Below are 18,894 nucleotides of genomic sequence, written 5' to 3'. Positions count from 1 at the left end.
AGAGTTCTTGAGGGCAGGTATGTTTCTCCAAATCTGTAAAATGCTGTAATCATAGATGAAAGATGTAGGTACACTGTTGTCTCAGCTCTCACAAGTAGGTTTTGATGCTTTTAACTTTGTCAATCGCTTTCATTTGATGACTGGAAAATGGCAAGCACGTTCTCAGTTCAGAATTCAACATATGTTGACATTTGCTTAGCAGCAGCATTGCCATACTGCAATAAGAAACCAATAAATAGCTATTATTCCTATCTACAGCCATCTCTTGTAGTTCCAGCACCCTGGTGAGAAGTTGTGGAAATGCAGATTCTAGTTGATTCTTTATCATTTTGAATTGTTGCAGTGCTGCATCATGCATCATGGTTGAGAGAATGCCACAAAGCTTATATTTTTTTGTAGGAAGGCATCCAAAGCACCCAGACATTTAGAAGAATATAGTCATGTAGGGAATTTTAATTCTATTTATTGCTACTTTCATGGAGTAATTGAACATAAACTTCTACAAAATTGCTCATTCCTCACCTTTCTTGGATGTGTTATAATCTGCTACTTATAGCAGTGTAATGCATGATTTTGTACCTCATTTTAAAAAAAAAAGTGATTTCATTTTTTCTTCTATGGAAATTCTTATGAAAGTAACATTTCAGACGTGCTTGGAAGAAACTTATTGAGTTCAGAATGCAAATCATCCATAATAGTCTTCTATGTTAGATATATATCTACCTGAAATACTCATGCATCTCCAAAAAACTATTATTGCACTGCTGTGAACTCTGAAAAACTCTCACAATGACAGCATAAAAATCAGCCACACATGTATGCTGTAAGTATCATACACTGTCAGGAAGATAAATATCCAGACACAGTATTAGCATCTTACTTTTTTCATGGTTGTGGTGTTCTCAAAAGGTTTCCTAGCTTGATTCTATTTTTTGATCTTAAAAAATTGAAAGAAATTGTTTTGCCTTACACAATAATTTTATGAGAAATCATTCCTAAGATTTGCTTTTACCTTATCTTGCAAGTTTAAATGAGGACTGAAAATCAAGGCTGCTTTGAAGATTAAAAGAGTCCCATGTTTTACAGTTAAGAGCAATTATGGTCACCATCTTCATATAAAGGCACTGAACTCTTACTTCAGCAACAACCATCACATGAGAGTTTACCTGTAGGGCATCATTGGACAAAAGATTTCACCTGTGTTGACAACAGCCTCTGCTGTATGATGGAAAGCAGAAGGGCACCTGATGGTGTTTCCTTTTGGTATCTTGACAAGTAGAGCCAAAATCTAATGAGGTTCTCCTCAATCTACCACTACTACCACTTAGCCTAGATAGACAATCTGCTTCATGGTGCCTCTCCCCCTCTCAAGCAAGAGCGCAAGAGAAACGACGGGGACTGCGCACTGTTTTGGACCCAGCTTATTTATTTCTGGGCAATTCATCCACGTAAGAACAATTTGTTGTGCTTGCTCAGTATCCACCCTGAAGGTAAGACCAGAGGATGGTGAAGGTAATTCAGATACTGCATTTAGCATATGTGTATGAGAGGAGAAAGTTTAACATTTAGCACAAAGTGGGAACCAGATTTTCTTTAAGTATTCCACTTGCATTTGCGCTGGTTACACACTTTTCTAATCCATCTACTGAACAGTGAGCTATTGGTATATTTTGCATTATTACCAGTTCCTCTGCTCAGGGAAGGAAATAGCAGAAGAGGCTGATTTGAATACTGTTTATTCCACTATATGACATAATATGCTATTATCTAATAAACATCTAATTAAGAAACTGTATTTTACATAAATAATAAATTATGGCTATACTAGTGTACACTGGTACTTCTGCTTTCTAATATTATTGCATAGCAATTTCATAATACTCGAAAAATTTTCAGTAAACCTAAGTTCATATAGATGGAGTTAATGGCTGAGATTATACAACACAGCTTGATCAATTCCAGCATCAATGCAAAAAAACAGTAGGTGGAACCAGGGTGTTTTATAGTCACAATGCTGTCTGCCAACTGATAGCAAGTTATCTCGTCGGTAAATTAGCTGGATTGAGTTAGGAGGATCTTAAGGCATTTCTTCATGGAAGTGCAAGCTTGAATATGAGTATATTCTACTCAGTAGCCATCATCAGTGATGTGGAAGTAGAGGCACTGTGAAAGTTCATAACATAATTAACTATAACAAGACTTTCTCTAATTAGTAAGTTTAAAACTTCATCGCTATCCTTAGTCAAGATAAATCGTTAACATCCTGTGCTAATTTTTTTCATGGATCAGTTTTACCACTTGTGTTTCATTAACTAGGTGAGAGAAAAAAAAAATAAAAAAAAAAATCAGTAGTCTGGAAGCCAAACTGGAGAATTTTTATTCTTAGTCTTTCCCTTCTGTAGTTTGGGAAACTGCAAATTATAAAGCTGGCTCTGATGAGGAATAAAATACAAATGACATGTTCATGATTACTGAAGGGAAGAAAATTTCCATGAAAAGTCATGAAGGGGAGCACAGGTGGGCTTTGGAAAGTCCATTGACTGGGAACTATAGAGGCTAATTTTGGCTGGATGTGACCCAAAGAAAGCAGCTGCTAAGTGTGACATGAAGACATTCCAACAGCAATACTGCCACTGGAAATGTCAAAAGGAGGTCTTACCGAGGCAGAACCAATATCCTTTAAATTCTTAAAAATATATCCCAAAATGCACTCTTTTGTGCTTAAAATTGTATGTATGACTACTGAAATAGTAAGGCCTCTGTTCATTAAATAAATATGGCCCATTCATGCAGATTTTTCATACTGTAGCCTAGTATGAAAGATTTTATATAGCCATTTTACTATAATGTCACTATGTACATATAATTTGAGCATTTTCAGTGTACATAGAGGAGATCTGGATTGCTTCCTGTCCTCGACTAGTTCGTTGGGTGCTCACAGACATAGCAAGTGTCACTAGGCAGTTGGTTTTACCCAGTTCAACTGTACGTGTTCCATGAATGAACCACTCCACAGTGTTCATAACAAATGATATTAATTAGTTACCAAAAGGTTTTAAAATGTTTATTAAATGCTGTTAATTTGCAAAGAAACTCGATGAAAGACCAGAAGCTTTCAGATGGGATTGGATAATAGAGAGATTGTGGGGAAAAAAACAATATGTGAAGGTGAAGTTCTTCTGAAAAATTGAGTATCAATCTCATTAGACCTAGCTGGCAAGTTAAAATCTTGGTATTAGTCACTGTTGTAGATTTGCTAAGATTAAGTGCATCTCCAAGTCTGAACTCATCTCTTCTGAGCTTGGATGTCAAGAATCACACTGCAGTATCGCAGGTGCCGTCTCACTCATGCCTCGTTCAAGTCTTTCAGCACTGCCCTGCATCTCCTGGAAGAGGTGCTGAACGTCTTTCAGGAGTGCATTTCTAAGTCCCCTTAGTCTCAGAACCAGATTTTGCATTTTTAATTGGACCATATGCTGTCACCTATGTCTGGATTATCTCTTGAAGGGAGTTAATTGGCCCATGTCATACAGGCATGCAGGAGAAAATTCATATGCATTCTCTCATCAGGCAGTAGAGCACAGCCTTAAAATAAAACAGGGAGCTTGGCAAACTGACATGTTATTAGGACTGCTCCTCTGCAGATAAGTAAGCAGATCTGTTACATTATACACACCTGGACAGATTTCATAGGGCCAACAAATCCAAGGGTCTCCATACATGGATAAGAAGACTGGCAAGAGCTAGAGATTTATTCCTATTTCATTCCTTGGATATTGCTTTTCAATTTCCCAGGAAACAAGCTGTTATTACCCTACTGCCAGGTGCTGGGCAAGTCTCGCATTGTAGGCAGAAAAGGGAGAAGACTGCCCTGTGAAATGCTAATTTTGCATCTTGTTATTATAGTTCCCACTGGCGTTATCTGCACCAAGGGCTCCGTTGTGTTAGACACTGTAGAAACATTCAAGAGGAGTCAATGCAAAACCTGAAGAGCTAACAAAGGAAGGAAAAACAGAGATGAAGTAATTTTCCTAGCAGTAAACATCTGGTCTGTGGTCAGCCAAGAAAAGAACCTCAGTCTTCTGACTCCCACTGCAAGGCTTATTCTAGCTGGCTGTGTTTGCTCACTCCAGAGTTATCTATCCCCTCTGAGACAAATCCTCCAGGGACTGGGTAGGAACCAGCCTAGGGCAAGTTCATTCAAAGAAACACGTTGAGTGTCCTGCAGGACAGCTATTACAGAACAGAGAGTCTATGCAGAGCTTTCAGGTAATAGGTTATAGTTGGACTACATGCATTCATTCTTTCATAGAAAAACAAGGAGCAACAGAGGGAATAGGACAGCTCCATCTTCTCAGGCCTGCAAAAGTGCAGGAAACGAGTGAATGTGCTATGAATATCTTAATACAAGTTGCTGACACTTTTACTTACAGCAAAAAAAATCAGTAGCTGCTTTCTAATATCCTGTGCACAATTAGTAGGGCTGATCGTAAGAAAAACTATCATGCTTACTTTCCAGATTAAAAAACAAAACAGAAATGAACATTTGAGAGAACACACTGCACTGCCCAGTGCTGCAGGACTAGGCACAGTTTTCAGAAGATAGCTGTATAATCAATGAATATAAAGATGTTATAATTATAAAAAAAAAGAAAGAAACCAAGAGAGTTTGGCAAAGCAGATTATAATAACAAAAAAAGAATAGATAAGAGTGCTTACCCTTGTCCTGGGCTCATTGCAAAACTCCAAGGACAGATCTAGAGAAGAGATCCTTCCCCACTGGCAGTCAGCTCTCAAATGGGTCTAGGAGAGGTGCAGCCAGGCTCCACTCCTTCCATCACACAGCTGAATTGCTTTCACCTGTGCTCCATGGCTGACTCAGTGCTCGCCTCAGGTGGTCAATCAGAGGCTCAGGCCGTGATTCGCCAGCTCCCATACAATAGCAGTAAAAGCTTTTCAAAGAACTCTACAACCTTTTTTTGTTGTTGTTTATATTCTGGTTTTACTGACTCACTCGTCTGACATGCAAATAAGTCATAAGAGTGTCATTTTAATATTAATAGCCATTAGGGCTCATTCTAATCTGACAAATGAAACCTGCCTAAACAGCATTTCGTTTCCTGCACTCTAACAATGTGTAATACTTCACAAGTTACACATTTCAAGGCTGACTTCTAAATGACTTACTTCTGGGCTGCTGGAAGAACGTACCACTTGTCCTCTGGACCGTACCTATTCATCAGTGGATCTTATCTAAAAGTTTTCATGTCCCTGAACCTGCCAGCAACTTGCCTGTGTGAACAGCCCCAAGCTCTGAATTGGGTTGTTCTGAACAATTGAAAGTGGAATACAAAAACATAACCTTATGCCTGTGGAAGACGTTCTGTCCCAGGCTGCTCAAACCACAATGCCAATGAGCTTATTGTGTCATTGGATTTACTGGCAGAGAACAGTTTGTTTAAGCCATTTCCATCACAAGTCAGTTAAGGCAATTTGTATTTGTCAAAACCTGCTGCTTAGGCTAACTCAGACTACAGAGCAGAAAATGGGTTAGAGAACTCCAATGAGCAGCTCCATTAGCAGAATGATATCTATTTCCCCTGGCATCACTCTTTACAAAATGATGCCTTTTAACACCTAACACCCTGAGAGCAAGTAGTATAAACACACTGACTGATTCAGAAACGCACCTCAGACATTAAAGGAGGAACTTCCACAGGCTTACAGGCCCTCATTTGGATGTAAAAATGATAATAAGGGCACAACAGCAAAGAGCGATGAGTATAATTCAAAAAGATCAAAGAACAGCCACCAGGTATGAACTGGCTGTCACCAGCTTATGTAAGACCCAGAAAACTCACCAAGAGGTGAAAATGTCCTTACATGCTTATATGCAGTTTTAAGTCTATGTTGTGGAAGGAGGACTGAAGCACATCATAAAATCTGCAGCTCCACCAATGCCTTCACTCCTATTACTTGTCTGTGCTTGCTTCTGTTGCCAGCATTTAATCCATTTTTCCTCAGAGGAAGGATTAAGATATTTTTCAGGCATAAAAAAAACCAAAACATAATAATAATAATAAAATTCTTCCTGAAATTAGGAACTACTTTTATCATGTTCCCATGTTCCCCCTTATTCATCTCCTTTCTGATGCACACGATCCAAGAGGATATGGGAGAATACAGGACTAAAGCTCTGGGATCTTCCACGGATTCCAACCAGTTTCTGGGTGGGATCCAAGGTATTAGTTCTAATTTCTAAAGACCTAAATAGTTTTGGACTAGTAAACGTGGGTGGCGACTTCCTCCTCCGGGCCATGCCATCACATTTGAAGATGTGAAGCTCCATCAAGATAAATAACACAAGAAGTACCCAGTGAGGAATCCTATGTTTTGGAAATAATTTTGTCTACTTCTGTGATCATCTGGATCTGCAGGGAAGCCCGTTTTGCCCCCTCCTCGTTAAATCATTTGAGGAGAGCGTGGACTGAAGTGTTCATATTCACAGTTTATCCTTGATCCTTGCTGGTACTTTTCATTTATTAAAGAAATGCCCAAAATACTGAATAGGTTCCTCTAGAAATATTTTTTAAAGCAAATAACTGACAAGTACACGTGTTGAGCCCTCCCTCAATAGCTTTTCCACACCTTTAATCATTCTTAAGCTTTTTTTTTTAGCCTGTCTTAGGCTTTTTTTTTTTTTTTTTTTTTAAGATGGAGTAACAGGAACTCTAAAGGAGTTACTCCAAAGCCTCCTGTTACACAGACCTATATATGAGTGTATAAATATATACACATGTATGAATTTTTCATTACATCCAGCCCATCCCATAAACACTCTAAAAACTTAGTTCTGTCTTTTTCGACAGTGGTTTTCTTTGTTCCCTCCACAGTGATTTCCTCATATCTTTCCTGGACTGATAGACCACACACTATTGGTGTGTGAAATATTTTCAAGCAGACTGCATACTCATTCCCAAGTATATTGTTATTGAACTTCATTTGTCATCATTTTATTCATTAATCCAAATCCCTCTGAAAAAAAATCTTCATATTATGCACAGGCTTCTTCAACTTCAATAGCTTTGTCCCATTTACATACTTTGCACTTGGCTGCCCATTTCTTCTGCCAGAGCTGCCTTAACTAACAGTGAAACCAGTATAGTCTTCTCAGACACTGCACTTTCCCTGAGTGTATTAAGAACTCACTTCAATGAAGCAAGCAATGCAGGTTCTGGAGCTTGCCCAGCCATAAGTAAGAGTCCCAGAAAAGAAAAAGAAGTTCATCTTACAGGAGCTCCAAAGAACTACTCTCTGGTGAGTACCTACAGAAATCTCCATACATGGCGTGTGCACAGCAACAGTTTGTGCATGTGCCCCTGTTAATGTCCTTTCTGATGAATAGTTTACAGAATTTACCAGATGAATGGAGTACGGGAAGATGGAAGAGATAAAAAGCCTCCTTCCTCTCCATTAGTATGATACCTAAGTAACCACTCACCATCAGAACATAGCTAGTGTAATCCTTGAACGTGACTTTCCATCTTTTCCAAAGAAAAGAAAGAAACAAGAAGATGGACTGAAATATAGGAAGAAAATATCAAGGATTTATTAAGTACACTAGGTAGTACAAACCCATTAGTACTGCCAAGTTCTTTTGTAAGCATGACTTTGAAGGATTTGGAAGAGGACAAAGAAGTAGGGAGATGTAGAGCAAGCTCATTCTAACAAGAAAGGCACAGCAGAAAACAGCCCAGCTGATGCTTGATGAATTAACAGGCTGCTCAGGGAGGTGATGGAGTCACCATTTCAAGAACTGTGTGGATGCGGCATTGAGAGACATGGTTAGCGACCACTGTGATGAGGGGCTGATGGTTGGACAAGATGATCTTCACGGTCTTTTCCAACCTTAATGATTCTATGAGTCTATGTTGTGTGCATTCCCACATCACCATAATGTGACTCATACAACAATACCATCACTGTATCCAATGCCATCACTGTATCCAATTTTCATTTTGAAGATATTGAGGGATAGATCCACAACTGGTCTACTCATAGTCATAGCTCCAGAGCTTATATTAAAGAACTGAGGAACTCTCAGACAAATCAGTGGTACTACCCAGATAAAAAAGGTGTGCTTCCTTCTCCCACCCTTCAGCACTCTTTGCTTCCATAATAGAGAGGTGATATGAAAGGACTTGTACAACAACTTTTCCTTGCATTTCTTAGACACAGTTTTTCTGGCTCTTCAGCCTACATGACATATCAGCAACTGGGGCAGGAAGAAAAATTTTTAGTGTTTAGATCACTATCTTTTATATTGAGATATTTCTTGATCTTTTTAAATGTCTAAAGGTACATAAAAATAAATCTTCCAGAAAAAAAATCTTTTCCACCTGGAAAATAAAGGATCACCTGAACAAGTTGCTTTTGCTCGAAGTTGTTTAAATATCATTTTCAATTGTTGCTATTTCTGTCCTTTGGAAGTTCCGTTCTACTACTGAAAATACATGAACACCAATGTGTGCTTATAGGGTAACTGGTAACTCTCACAAAATCCAATAGTATGCTAAAGTTTGGGAAACTGGAAATAATGTCTTGATATATATATATATGTTATACTGAATTCTCTGTGATTTGGTCTCTTTATCTATCAAATATAAAGTCTCTTCACCTGTGGCATGCTGTAAAGGCTTTCATTTTGGAAGAGATGGGGAAGTTGAGTTGTATGTTCTTGACACAGCTCAGCACTGTAGGGTAACAGGAATGAGTCAGCTTGGGTTCTGGAAGCCCTTAACACCATGCGGAAGGAGCATGCATCAGCCAGGATGGAGCACCATGGTGGTACAGCTGTGCTGCTGCTGGTACACAGCTAGCACAACTGACGACACATCCTCAAAATCGTAACTTCACTGAAAGTCATTTAGAATTCTTCAGTATTCATAGCAGAAGAGAAACATCACTGTGCTGAATTCACCCTGCTTCTTTTCCTCCTTACTTCTTGTAGTGCCGTTTATTTGAGAGACAAATCTCAGCCCACTGCCATTTGGAGTCACCTGTGTTACCTCCATTAATATAGTTCAGTATGTCCAGTAACAACATCAGCCCTCTGGTGAGCTTTCTCACCCAACTCCCTAGCAGGTTTTCCTTACCATATCTAGGTACACCTGCTTGAATATGCCTATCATATTCTTAGACAGCAATAAATAACTGAGACAGAGACCCAATTTCTATGAGAATCTCAGCAAACTGAGCACGTACCTACAGTCAGTGGGAGCACTGATGTTGATAACTCAGTATTATGTCCATAGGCTGCAAGCTCCTTCAGGGCTCATTGCCCCACTGTGGGGCAGAACTGTGACAACTCAGTAAGAAAAAGGAAGAGGAAACTCTGGACAGGATGACATGTATACCACAGTGCTTGAACTGCGGCCAGTGTTTTTCAGTAGTAAACTTAATCTAAGAGGAAAAATGTCTTTACAGCAGTCATTTATATGTCTCAGGAAGGTTACACTGTTGTTCTTACCCAGCTGTGCCATCAGCCAGCCATCCCGTGGTGCAGCCAATGAAGGAACAGTCCAGGACAGCCCTTTTCAGCTCTTCTGCGGTTGCTAAGCGAGCACTCAGGTCAACACAAGCTTTCTCAGCTTCAGCTAGATCCAGACCCTGAGAGTTGTTCTTGGACTCAAGTGCAAACACTTTCCCTGCAGCACCAAGAAAGATCAGGTCACTCATCGTGGCATGGTACTCAATATATGTTCCATAAAAATATTGCAGATTATCACCAAATAAAGTCTTGTTCTTACTAAGTTCAAACCAGTGAGCAACCTGTTTCTTAGAATTAATTAGCTAGCAACACCGTAAAGACTTTCACTGCAGTTTTTCTTTTACTTACATTAATCAAGACAAATACAAACACAGCTGAGTACCTGTTCATTCCTAGTCTACACAAAAGCTTACCATCCTTCTACAGGTCTCTGCTTAGGATGTGGAAAGAGAAAGCACTGACACTCTCTTACATGCACTTAAGTAGTCAAAGTCAGAACGCCTGCTGTTGGATATAACATTGGAATTCATTACCAAGCATATTGTAACTAGAGTTATAAAACTACCTGTATACAGCAAGAACAGATCTACATCCCAGTATTGTAAATCACTCTTCCACATCAGAGATTTATACTCAGTCTCTAGAATAAAAATTCTGTGGAAATGTGCGCCTAAATGCTGCTGCAAAGCCACTTTGTTTTCATATCTTTCTGGAAAGACAGAGGGGATTTCTTCCTTAATAGAAGACTTCTTGAATGAGCACGAGGACAAATTCAGCACAACAATTGCTGGAGTTATTTTTATTTTCAGTTCAGTTTATTTTAATTTATTTAACATTGTGAAAGATGTTAAGGGTGAACATTAGAGATTCCTGCAACTGGGAAAAGGGCAATTGGGGTTTTGGCAATAAAGCTTGAGAAGTTATTGGGTTGTGGAATAAACACATTTGCCAGATGTCACCAGAAAAAGAAACACAGGAGACCATTCACAATGCTGGCATTTGAATTGCCATAAGTGTCTTCTTTCTGAAGGTAAAATCCCTCAGAATATCTTCTAAATTTTCAAGTATAAATTTAGATTGCTTGCAGGCACAGGAAGACATCTTTTGAATGTCTGTAAACATTTATGGCTTATTTAAAAATCAGATTAGTGGCAGTGGTTACAAGAAAGCGTAACTTCCAGCACATACTGACAGCTCATTAGGTAGCTAGCTTCACACTCACACCATATACTGACCAGTATCTGTAATCCTTCAGATTGCTCTAAGCTGATTGTATACAAAGAGACACCTCCACCCACATATCACTTTAACGAATTAATAAATCTGAATCTAATCCTACATACAGCCACTGATACAGGATAAGTCTGCGCCTAACAGCTCTCTGTTCTCTCTAGTGCAGAATTTAAACTAATGAAGGAACAATCATTACATTAAAATATACAAAATTTCTATCATGTAAATATGTAATTTGTGTTTACACTAACAAGCATAGATGGGTCCTGATAAAGAGCTGTTTTGGTGGTCATTCTAGATATGCACAGCAAGGAGTTCACGCGATAGACAGAAAGCAACTAAATAAACAGGACAAGCAATAACGATAAGGAAAGGGAATCCACAGTAACCAGAGTGATTTTCTCAGGCAGCAAGTTGACCTAGGAGTGTGTATAATTAATGAATATAATGACGTTAGAATTACAAAATAAACAAGAGAGTTTGACAAAGCAGATTATAGTAACAAAAAGAAAATAGACAGAAAGCTTACCTGTATCCTAGGCTCACTGCAAAACTCCAGAGTAGGGATCTCTAGAAAAGACCCATTCCTAGTGGCAGTCAGCTCTTAAATGGGTCTAGGAGAGGTGCAGCCAGGCTCCACCCCTTCCAATTTTTTCCCAATTGCCTTTACCTGTGCTCCCAAGGCTAACTCATTGCTCGCTTCAATCAGAGGTTCAGGCTATGATTCAGCAGTTCCCATATAGAGTGCAACCCAGAAGCACTGATCAGTGTCCTAACCACTAGACTAAACAATATAATGAATTATGACTAGAATTAGGGAGTACACACAGACCGGTGAAAAAAGCAAGCCTCTTCACTCCTGAGAACAAAAACCTCAGGATTCTTTGCCAATGCCCCAAATTTTGTTGTTTCCAAAGCCATGAACAGCCACAGTGAAGAATGCATGGAGTTGGGAGAAGCAATATAAGCAGAATGACTTTAAATTGCCATTCCTTAGTTGTGGAACATCTTACTTTTATAAAGATTTTAAAGCATTTTATTTAGGAGGCTAAACTTGAAAGAAAAATCTTTAAGGACTGAGTTCTGTGAAAAAATAATTAGAAGAAATAAAGTTCATCATTTCGCCTATGTACCAGTAGATGCCCATTATGTTTTTCCAGGTGTTTTACAGTTGTTAATGTAAATTAACTTCTTGCTAGAAAGTATGAAAGTGCTGGACTTCTGGGATATCCAAAATATGTAGGCAAATAGATTTTAGGGTAAGCTAGGAAAGTCTTACTGGTCAGGAAAATTATAGTGAACTGCTTCATAGGAAATTCTGGTCAGCCAGAAGGGGGTGAAAATGGCTGTCCATCTTACCAGAATGACCTGTGAATCTTCTCCAGAACTCCAGAAGTTCTATGGCTATCTGCCCAGATTTTAACATGTGCTTTATGTCTTGCTTTGTTGTTGTCTTTTTTTTAATTTATAAGTAGTAGCAAGCTGCACCTGGTACCTTACCAATGAAACATTTGGATCCCCAGTATTCTGCCAAGTGTCACTTTACAAAGGGGCATTTAGAAGGAAAAAAATAAGTAGGAGACATATTAGAACAGCAACAGGGAAAAGCCCTTAAATAAATAAGACTGCAGCAGTGCACCTTACAGTGCTGTGACTGACTGGCTTGAAACATTCTTGTACTGATTATTTTCACTTTCAGTCACACAAGTGGTCTGATTTTGAAGCTGTGCACCTAAGGGCAAGATATTTGTAAACCTTTTGTTGTTGCTTTTTACAGTGAAAAATGAAGAAAAAAATCCCTGCCTCACATACTTGGTGATACACAGTCAGTTTTACTATATGGGTTGTGAAATATTGAAATGGTATCACCCCTCTGTTCAACACACTATGACAGCGTAGAGTAGTTGAAACCAGTTTTCTCTCTGAGATAATCTCAAGAGATGCATTATCACCCTGTTTTAAATACAAGGCTGCTGTATTTCCATAATGAACAGCATGCAAGGATCATGTCTTTTTGTATATTTGCACGAATACCTTTGGTTGTGCAACAGCCAGCACGTCTGAGCTCCCTCCCTATGCTCTTCCTTCATTTCTGTAGCCTGTAGCATTTCTGCTTCCCATAGTGGAATGATGAGACAGGTGGTCTGGAAATCTGTTACCAAAACTCTACATACTTTTCTGAAGATTTCAGACAAAGCCAGTCTCTATTTCAAGTTCAAGCTAGGAATCCATGGGAAGTAGCCTTTCTCAGAATACTTAATACATAATTTGAGTTTTACAGTTTCAGATTGAAAAATGTCTTCATCGTAGAGATTTTTCAGGTTTCCCTTTGAAACTAGTGAAAAAGTTCTAACTTCACTGCTAAGACATAAATGATAAGACATAATTCTTCCTGTAGTTAATTAACAGCTAAACTTGCAGTTCTCGATAAAAATTCACGCTTGAAATTTCTTTAATAACTGCAGTATATTATATGTATAGCCTCTGCTATCATCATTACAGAACTGTAATTCTATTTTGATAAATAGATAATTTTTTTTTTATTACTTATTGTTTGGCTCTAAAATTTTGTCAACAAGCAATAGCTGAGGACAGTTTTTATTAAAGAGTACTCCAGTACAGTATGATTGAGAACATAACCATAGATCTCAAGCCCTCTAGGATTCATTTTTATCACCTTGTTTGAATTTCTACATAACTAGACTGTAGATTTCCCCCTGCAGTTCCAACACTGACTCCAAAAATTCATGGTTGAACTGGAGCATGTCTTTTCAAAAGGCATCCAGTCATGATTCAGTGACTCCAAGTAATGGAGAATTTACAGCACGCTTTATAGTAAACTGTTCCAATGGTTCATTACTCTCACTCCGCCTTATTTCCAGTTTCAAATTTTGCTAAACTCAGCTTCTAACAACTGAACCTTATTATGCTTTAGAGACTGAAGAGCTGTCTATAATCAGATACAGAAAAGCACAGAAAGGGACACTTCAGAAGACTTCCAGCTCCATTCCTTCTTATTTGTAGGAATCCCAGTGGAATTAACAGAAGACAGAGTTAGATAATTTATTCTAATACATTAACAAACAGAAGTTCTTTTGAGGTATACAGGCACTGTTCAAAGCCTACTGAAGTTCAAATTCTTCCATGTCCTCCGGAGGACTTGCACCATGCTTGAAGGAACCAAATAGACTTTAAAACAGAAGGGTCTCTCACAAATAATATAAAATGAAGTACTTAAAAAGGCATGTCTATTGTGCTGATAGGATGATGTTTTACTAGCTCAAATGGTAGAATCTCATCACTTTTAACGAAATAAATGTGGTAAAAGATGTATATATTTCACCGCTGATTTATTTTTACTTAAATGCTGAAGTCTTCAAATCGAGGTAAAGGAGAGTGGAGGAAGAGAAGTTCAACTCTGTACTTCAAAAGCAATTTCATTTCCATTTCTATGGCTATGTGTAACAATGGCCTTGATTGTAATAGCAAGGGTGGGAGATTCAGTAAAACTGTACAATTACAGAGAGAGATCTGGGTAATTACCAGAATGTTCATGAATGTAGAGTTTATTTCTATGAGAAAATAAAATGAATGATGTCTTATTTAGTTCAAACTGCTTAAAATATTGCATCATCAGAAAAGTAGAAAAATTTGGAGGTCACTTCAGAGTTCCTCCTCAGCTAAGCTCACGTTGAACTTAAATTTTAATGTTAGTAAAGGCTTTAGGGTCAAATATTTGCAATTGTTTATGGATTTGCTTTTGCAACATACAAACATATTAGCTGGTTTGCAAGTAGGACCGGAATTGCTTACACACCTGCTACTCAAACACAGCTGTATAGATTCAGCAGAAGAGAAGAAGCATAATTTCTTTTCTTTTCCTTTGGCTTTCTTTAGAGCCTTTTCATCAAGAAAGACCATAGTAGGATTTTTCCCTCTTAAAATTTTTCAGGAGTTTTACTGCAGATCTAAAACTGCTCCTTATCTCTGCTATCCACGTAATTCTTTTTTGTTTGGGTTTTTTTTTTCTTTTTTCTTTTTTCAGGATAGGTACTTAATTTGATTCATTTTTTCTTATTTACTGAAACATACTTGATAGCTAGTTCTGCCCACTGACTTCTGCTTAACAGCAATCCTATAGGGAAGAAAATCTTAATTATTACCAGCGTAAGACTTCTTTCCCTATAGGACTGGAGTACTGTATCTAGCCTGCATATGTAGCAAAAGGGCAGCTGTGTGAGCACCAAAGTGGTATCAGTCTGCTCCAATACACCAAGAAATATTAGCATATCAGTAAAATTCTACTTTCAGATTTGTCTGCTTCTAGGGCAGCAGTACGGTCAGATCCTCACTTAATTGTCCCTAGCCTTCTGGATTCATAATCTTTCACCTGCAACCTCTGCAGTCACGGTGTGTGCTCACTACCAAATGACTCGCTGATCTCTGGAGCTTCCTTCCAACCCCTGTGATACTGTGATTGCCTTGGCCAATTGGTTTTGTACGTACCCCAAAACTGAGCCAACAGAACACCACTGCTTTGAAATAATTTCTCAAGTGTTACAAATAGAGCGTTTCTCAAATCAGGTTTGTATTGGTAAGGTAGATTAACTGCCATAATTCTCTGCCACACACTTTTTCTCAGGGCAAGTTATCTGCAGAAAATTATGGCTCATATCTATTTACATTTTAATAGTAGTGACAAAAGGAGGAGTCAAGAAAAGCAAAGGTGACTCCTGTACACCACACATGAAGCCAGATTCTTTTCTCCTATCCCAGAACAAAGATATTCCAAAAAGTTTCCATTTGCAGTGGGTTATTTAAGAACTGCTACAATCACAAGAACATAATTAAAACCTTTATCTTCGTAAAGGTGAAGTTTAAAGTTGGTTCCAGCTGAGAAAAAGTTACACCGCAGTGCTGTTTGACTGTGTGGTTCCCATTCACAAACCTGGAACCTACCAGTGCTAGCTGTGGCTGAGCAACTCCTGAAGGCTGAGCTGTGTTTATTGACTCCTTTCCATAACCTATCTCACTCAGCAGTAACTGTGCTGGCAGTAGTAGCGCTACCCTGCTGCACACTTACACCAGAGTAAGTCTGAGCAGAAATAGGCCCTGAGGAGACCCTTATCTGCCCGACCCTGATCTCCACAGCTATGAACAAGCATATTTCCACTGTAGAAAAAGCAAATTGCAAAGCGAAACAAAGCTATCTTTTGTTTAGGTGTTTATCTTTGTCTTTCTGGAGTCTATCCGCTCTACAGCAATACATGTTGCAGTAAATATTAGTCAAAAGAGATCAATTAAGCTTCAAGGCTTTACACTTTCACCAGACCCCAAGGGTCTCCACTTTTACTGCCTGCTCTTTGTCATTATTTGTGTGTGAGATAATAAAGTGAAAGTCTTCCTTTGGGAAATATATTCCAAGCAGTTTTGGGGAGTTGCCTGTAACAGGGGCCAGTCTGGATTTCATTGGGTTTTTACAAGGTGGAGTCAAAATCCCTTCAGCACTCTGCAAAACGTTTAGTTCCTTTAGTACCCAATACATACACACGTCACCCAGAACCATCCTTCGTCACTAAATGACATTTGCATATAACAGAGAATGGCACAGTGGTATTTTTACCTAAAATTTCCACAACTGAGAAACTGGTTTCCTGTTGGATCGGGCTCAAATGCGCTATGTAAGGGAGCATTACTGCTGTTCGTTACTCTCAGATCTTCTTAAATACGAAAACTTGTGTGTAGCCGTAAATTTTTAAGTTCAAATCAAATGTTTTCTTCTGCATATTTAGCCAGATGGTTTGCAGGACAGTGTTACAATTGTTTGCTGTAGTACTAATAGCAGGAGAACACGCTGAGGAGCACGTTGGTAGAGGACTTACTCGTTTTCAGCAACGACTTTTAGAAGTTAAATAAAAATCAGAACAGCGGTGTTATAATAACGGTTGGCAATTATAAAGTACTTCACATATCCCGCCCTTTAATTCTTAAAGTGCTTTACCACATGTAAAGTAGATTTGACAGACTGTTGAAAGTCAATTAAAATCTGTCATGAACTTTGCCTCGAAATGGTCTCCAGCATTTTCCCCTTTCTCTTTGAGAGGATATCTATGTCTTCAATCCTACAGAAACAAAACAAACTGGGAGGTGTTCCTGAAAAGGGAATTTTTCAGACAAAGCACTCTTAGCAAAGGCAAATTAATTATTCCCGTCCTGATGCCTTTTGCAAGTCATGTGGAGAGCCTTCATCCGTAGTGATGCTTTTTTTCCTCATTTGAGAGGGATTTTGCTGTGGAAGGAGGACTTCCTAAAATCAGAACTGCAGTTTTCCTTCTGCAATACAGTGGGGTCATCTTATACATTTCTTTCACTTTACTCTTACTCCGCTTTTCTTTGAATTTACAAGACAAGGTTCTGGTGTATAAATGCATACCAAGTGGTAGCAGTGAGCAGAAGGATTGTCCCCTTTCCTTTGCCATATTTCGTGGCCAAATGACAGAAATTTCAGCCGAGGTGGAAAAATGCTCCGAGAACAAGCAGAGGTTTTTATTGCCCTATAATGTTAAGGAACTGTTCTCCAGCACAATACAGCAAACAACAGTGGTAAAGGATTACTGTACTGACAAAATATATATATCCTGAGATCAGGCATAAATCTATTGCAGCTGCAAAATGAAAAAACAAAACAAAACAAAACCATGGCCATTCAGCACTGCTCTCCCAGGAAAAGAAACACTTGCTTTAAAAATTAATGATGTTATCACCAAGGCAAGTTGGCCATCATCGGGGGGCTTAATTATTCAAATGGGAACGGGCTACTTGCAAAGGATGCTGCCATTCGGGATTACCGTCAGCGAGTGTCTTGCAGAGTAAGCAGCCGGTGGTGATTCAGCCCAGTTTGTGCTCCGATCGAATCCCTCAGTGGTGCAGAGCAGGTGAAGCCCTCGCAGGAGGGTCAGCTGCTGTCCTGAGCGTGCTGTACCGGATCAAAAATGCTGTGAGCAGAAGCCTTCAGCTTCTCGACTCCCCTTCCTCAGTACCTGCCCGTGTAAGCTGATGTTCGGTGACATCTGAGCTGGGCAGATGTGGAAGTCGTTCAGAGAAATGGTATTTTTAATTATACATAAAATAATTAAAAAAATAATAATAATGGAGAGAGAGCTGCTGCTTCTTATTTGTGTTCTGGCTTTGTTCTGTTATCCTTACTTCCCCTGGAAAAGGTCACTATCCTGTTGTTCTGTTGTAATAAAACAATCTGAGCCTTCTGGGATCTTATTTCCGTTCCTTGCTTCACCCCAGGATATTTGCAAAGTCTCAGAAAGCTCTGAATCACACGTTTCCTAACCCATACTGGGGCATGTATTTAAGTTTCTTATTAAAAAAGAAAGGTTGGTTGTTGTTTTTCTTTTTTTTTTTCTTGTTGTATTTTTCAATAACCCATTTCAACACAGAGCTCTTCTTCTAGCCCCAGCAACCCAGCCCGAACAGAGTGGAGACTCACCATCAGCCCGAACCGAGATGATCTGGAGGATGAAGAAGACGGGTCCCACACCCCGGGCAAAGGTGAGAGATGATCTCCGGGAGCTCAAAGCCATCGCCCTGCCGCGAAGCCCCCCGATGCAGGAGGTGGTGCGGAGGTTTTCCTCTCCCTCCTTCGCAGCACGGGCTGCGGTGATGGTTTCAAGGAGCCGCTTTCTCTCGGCGGGATCCTGAGTGTTGGGTCTGTGCTGAAGGCGGGAGGGGTGGAAAAAGAAAGGGAGAGGGAGGGAGAGTGGAATCTGTCGCTTGGCGGGTGTGAAGGGGAGGGGAGGTGGGGGGAGATGTCCGGCCAGCTGGGGCTGGAGAGAGGCTTTGCCCAGCCCAATCGGCAGGGCAGCGAGCAGCGAGAGCCGGTGCGAAAAGTCACATTGCCCTGTCAGTAAATAGCGAGCGGTGCGAGAAATGCAGACACCGGGAGGGAGGGAAGGGGGGATGAGGCAAGAAACGAACAGGAGAAATCACTGGCTGAGGGGAGAAGGGCAGCTGCATAGCTGGCGCTGGGAAGGGATGAGTTTGTGGAAGGAGCTATGCATCCCACGGGGATGGGATGGTGAGTGGGGAGTGCTTTCCCT

General features: G+C 39.6%; 1 protein-coding gene across 1 annotated transcript in view; it reads right to left on the bottom strand.

Annotated features, from left to right (window-relative positions):
• The window catches only part of SUSD5 (sushi domain containing 5), a 42,228-nt gene extending 23,850 nt beyond the window's left edge, over positions 1–18,378 (bottom strand). The window contains exons 1-2 of the mRNA XM_042817373.1: positions 18,285–18,378; positions 9,530–9,707 (exon numbers count right to left, since the gene is read on the bottom strand). Of these exons, the coding sequence (XP_042673307.1) occupies positions 9,530–9,707; positions 18,285–18,378 (272 nt within the window). The remainder of the gene's footprint in view (positions 1–9,529; positions 9,708–18,284) is intronic.
• Positions 18,379–18,894: the final 516 nt, after the last annotated feature.

Source organism: Centrocercus urophasianus, unplaced genomic scaffold (genome assembly GCF_019232065.1).
Source record: "Centrocercus urophasianus isolate 14NV4802_14NV808 unplaced genomic scaffold, USGS_Curo_1.0 seq_16, whole genome shotgun sequence".
Classification (NCBI taxonomy): Eukaryota; Metazoa; Chordata; class Aves; order Galliformes; family Phasianidae; genus Centrocercus; species Centrocercus urophasianus.
The sequence above is the reverse complement of the archived record's forward strand: the minus strand, read 5'-3'. Positions and strand labels throughout refer to the sequence as shown.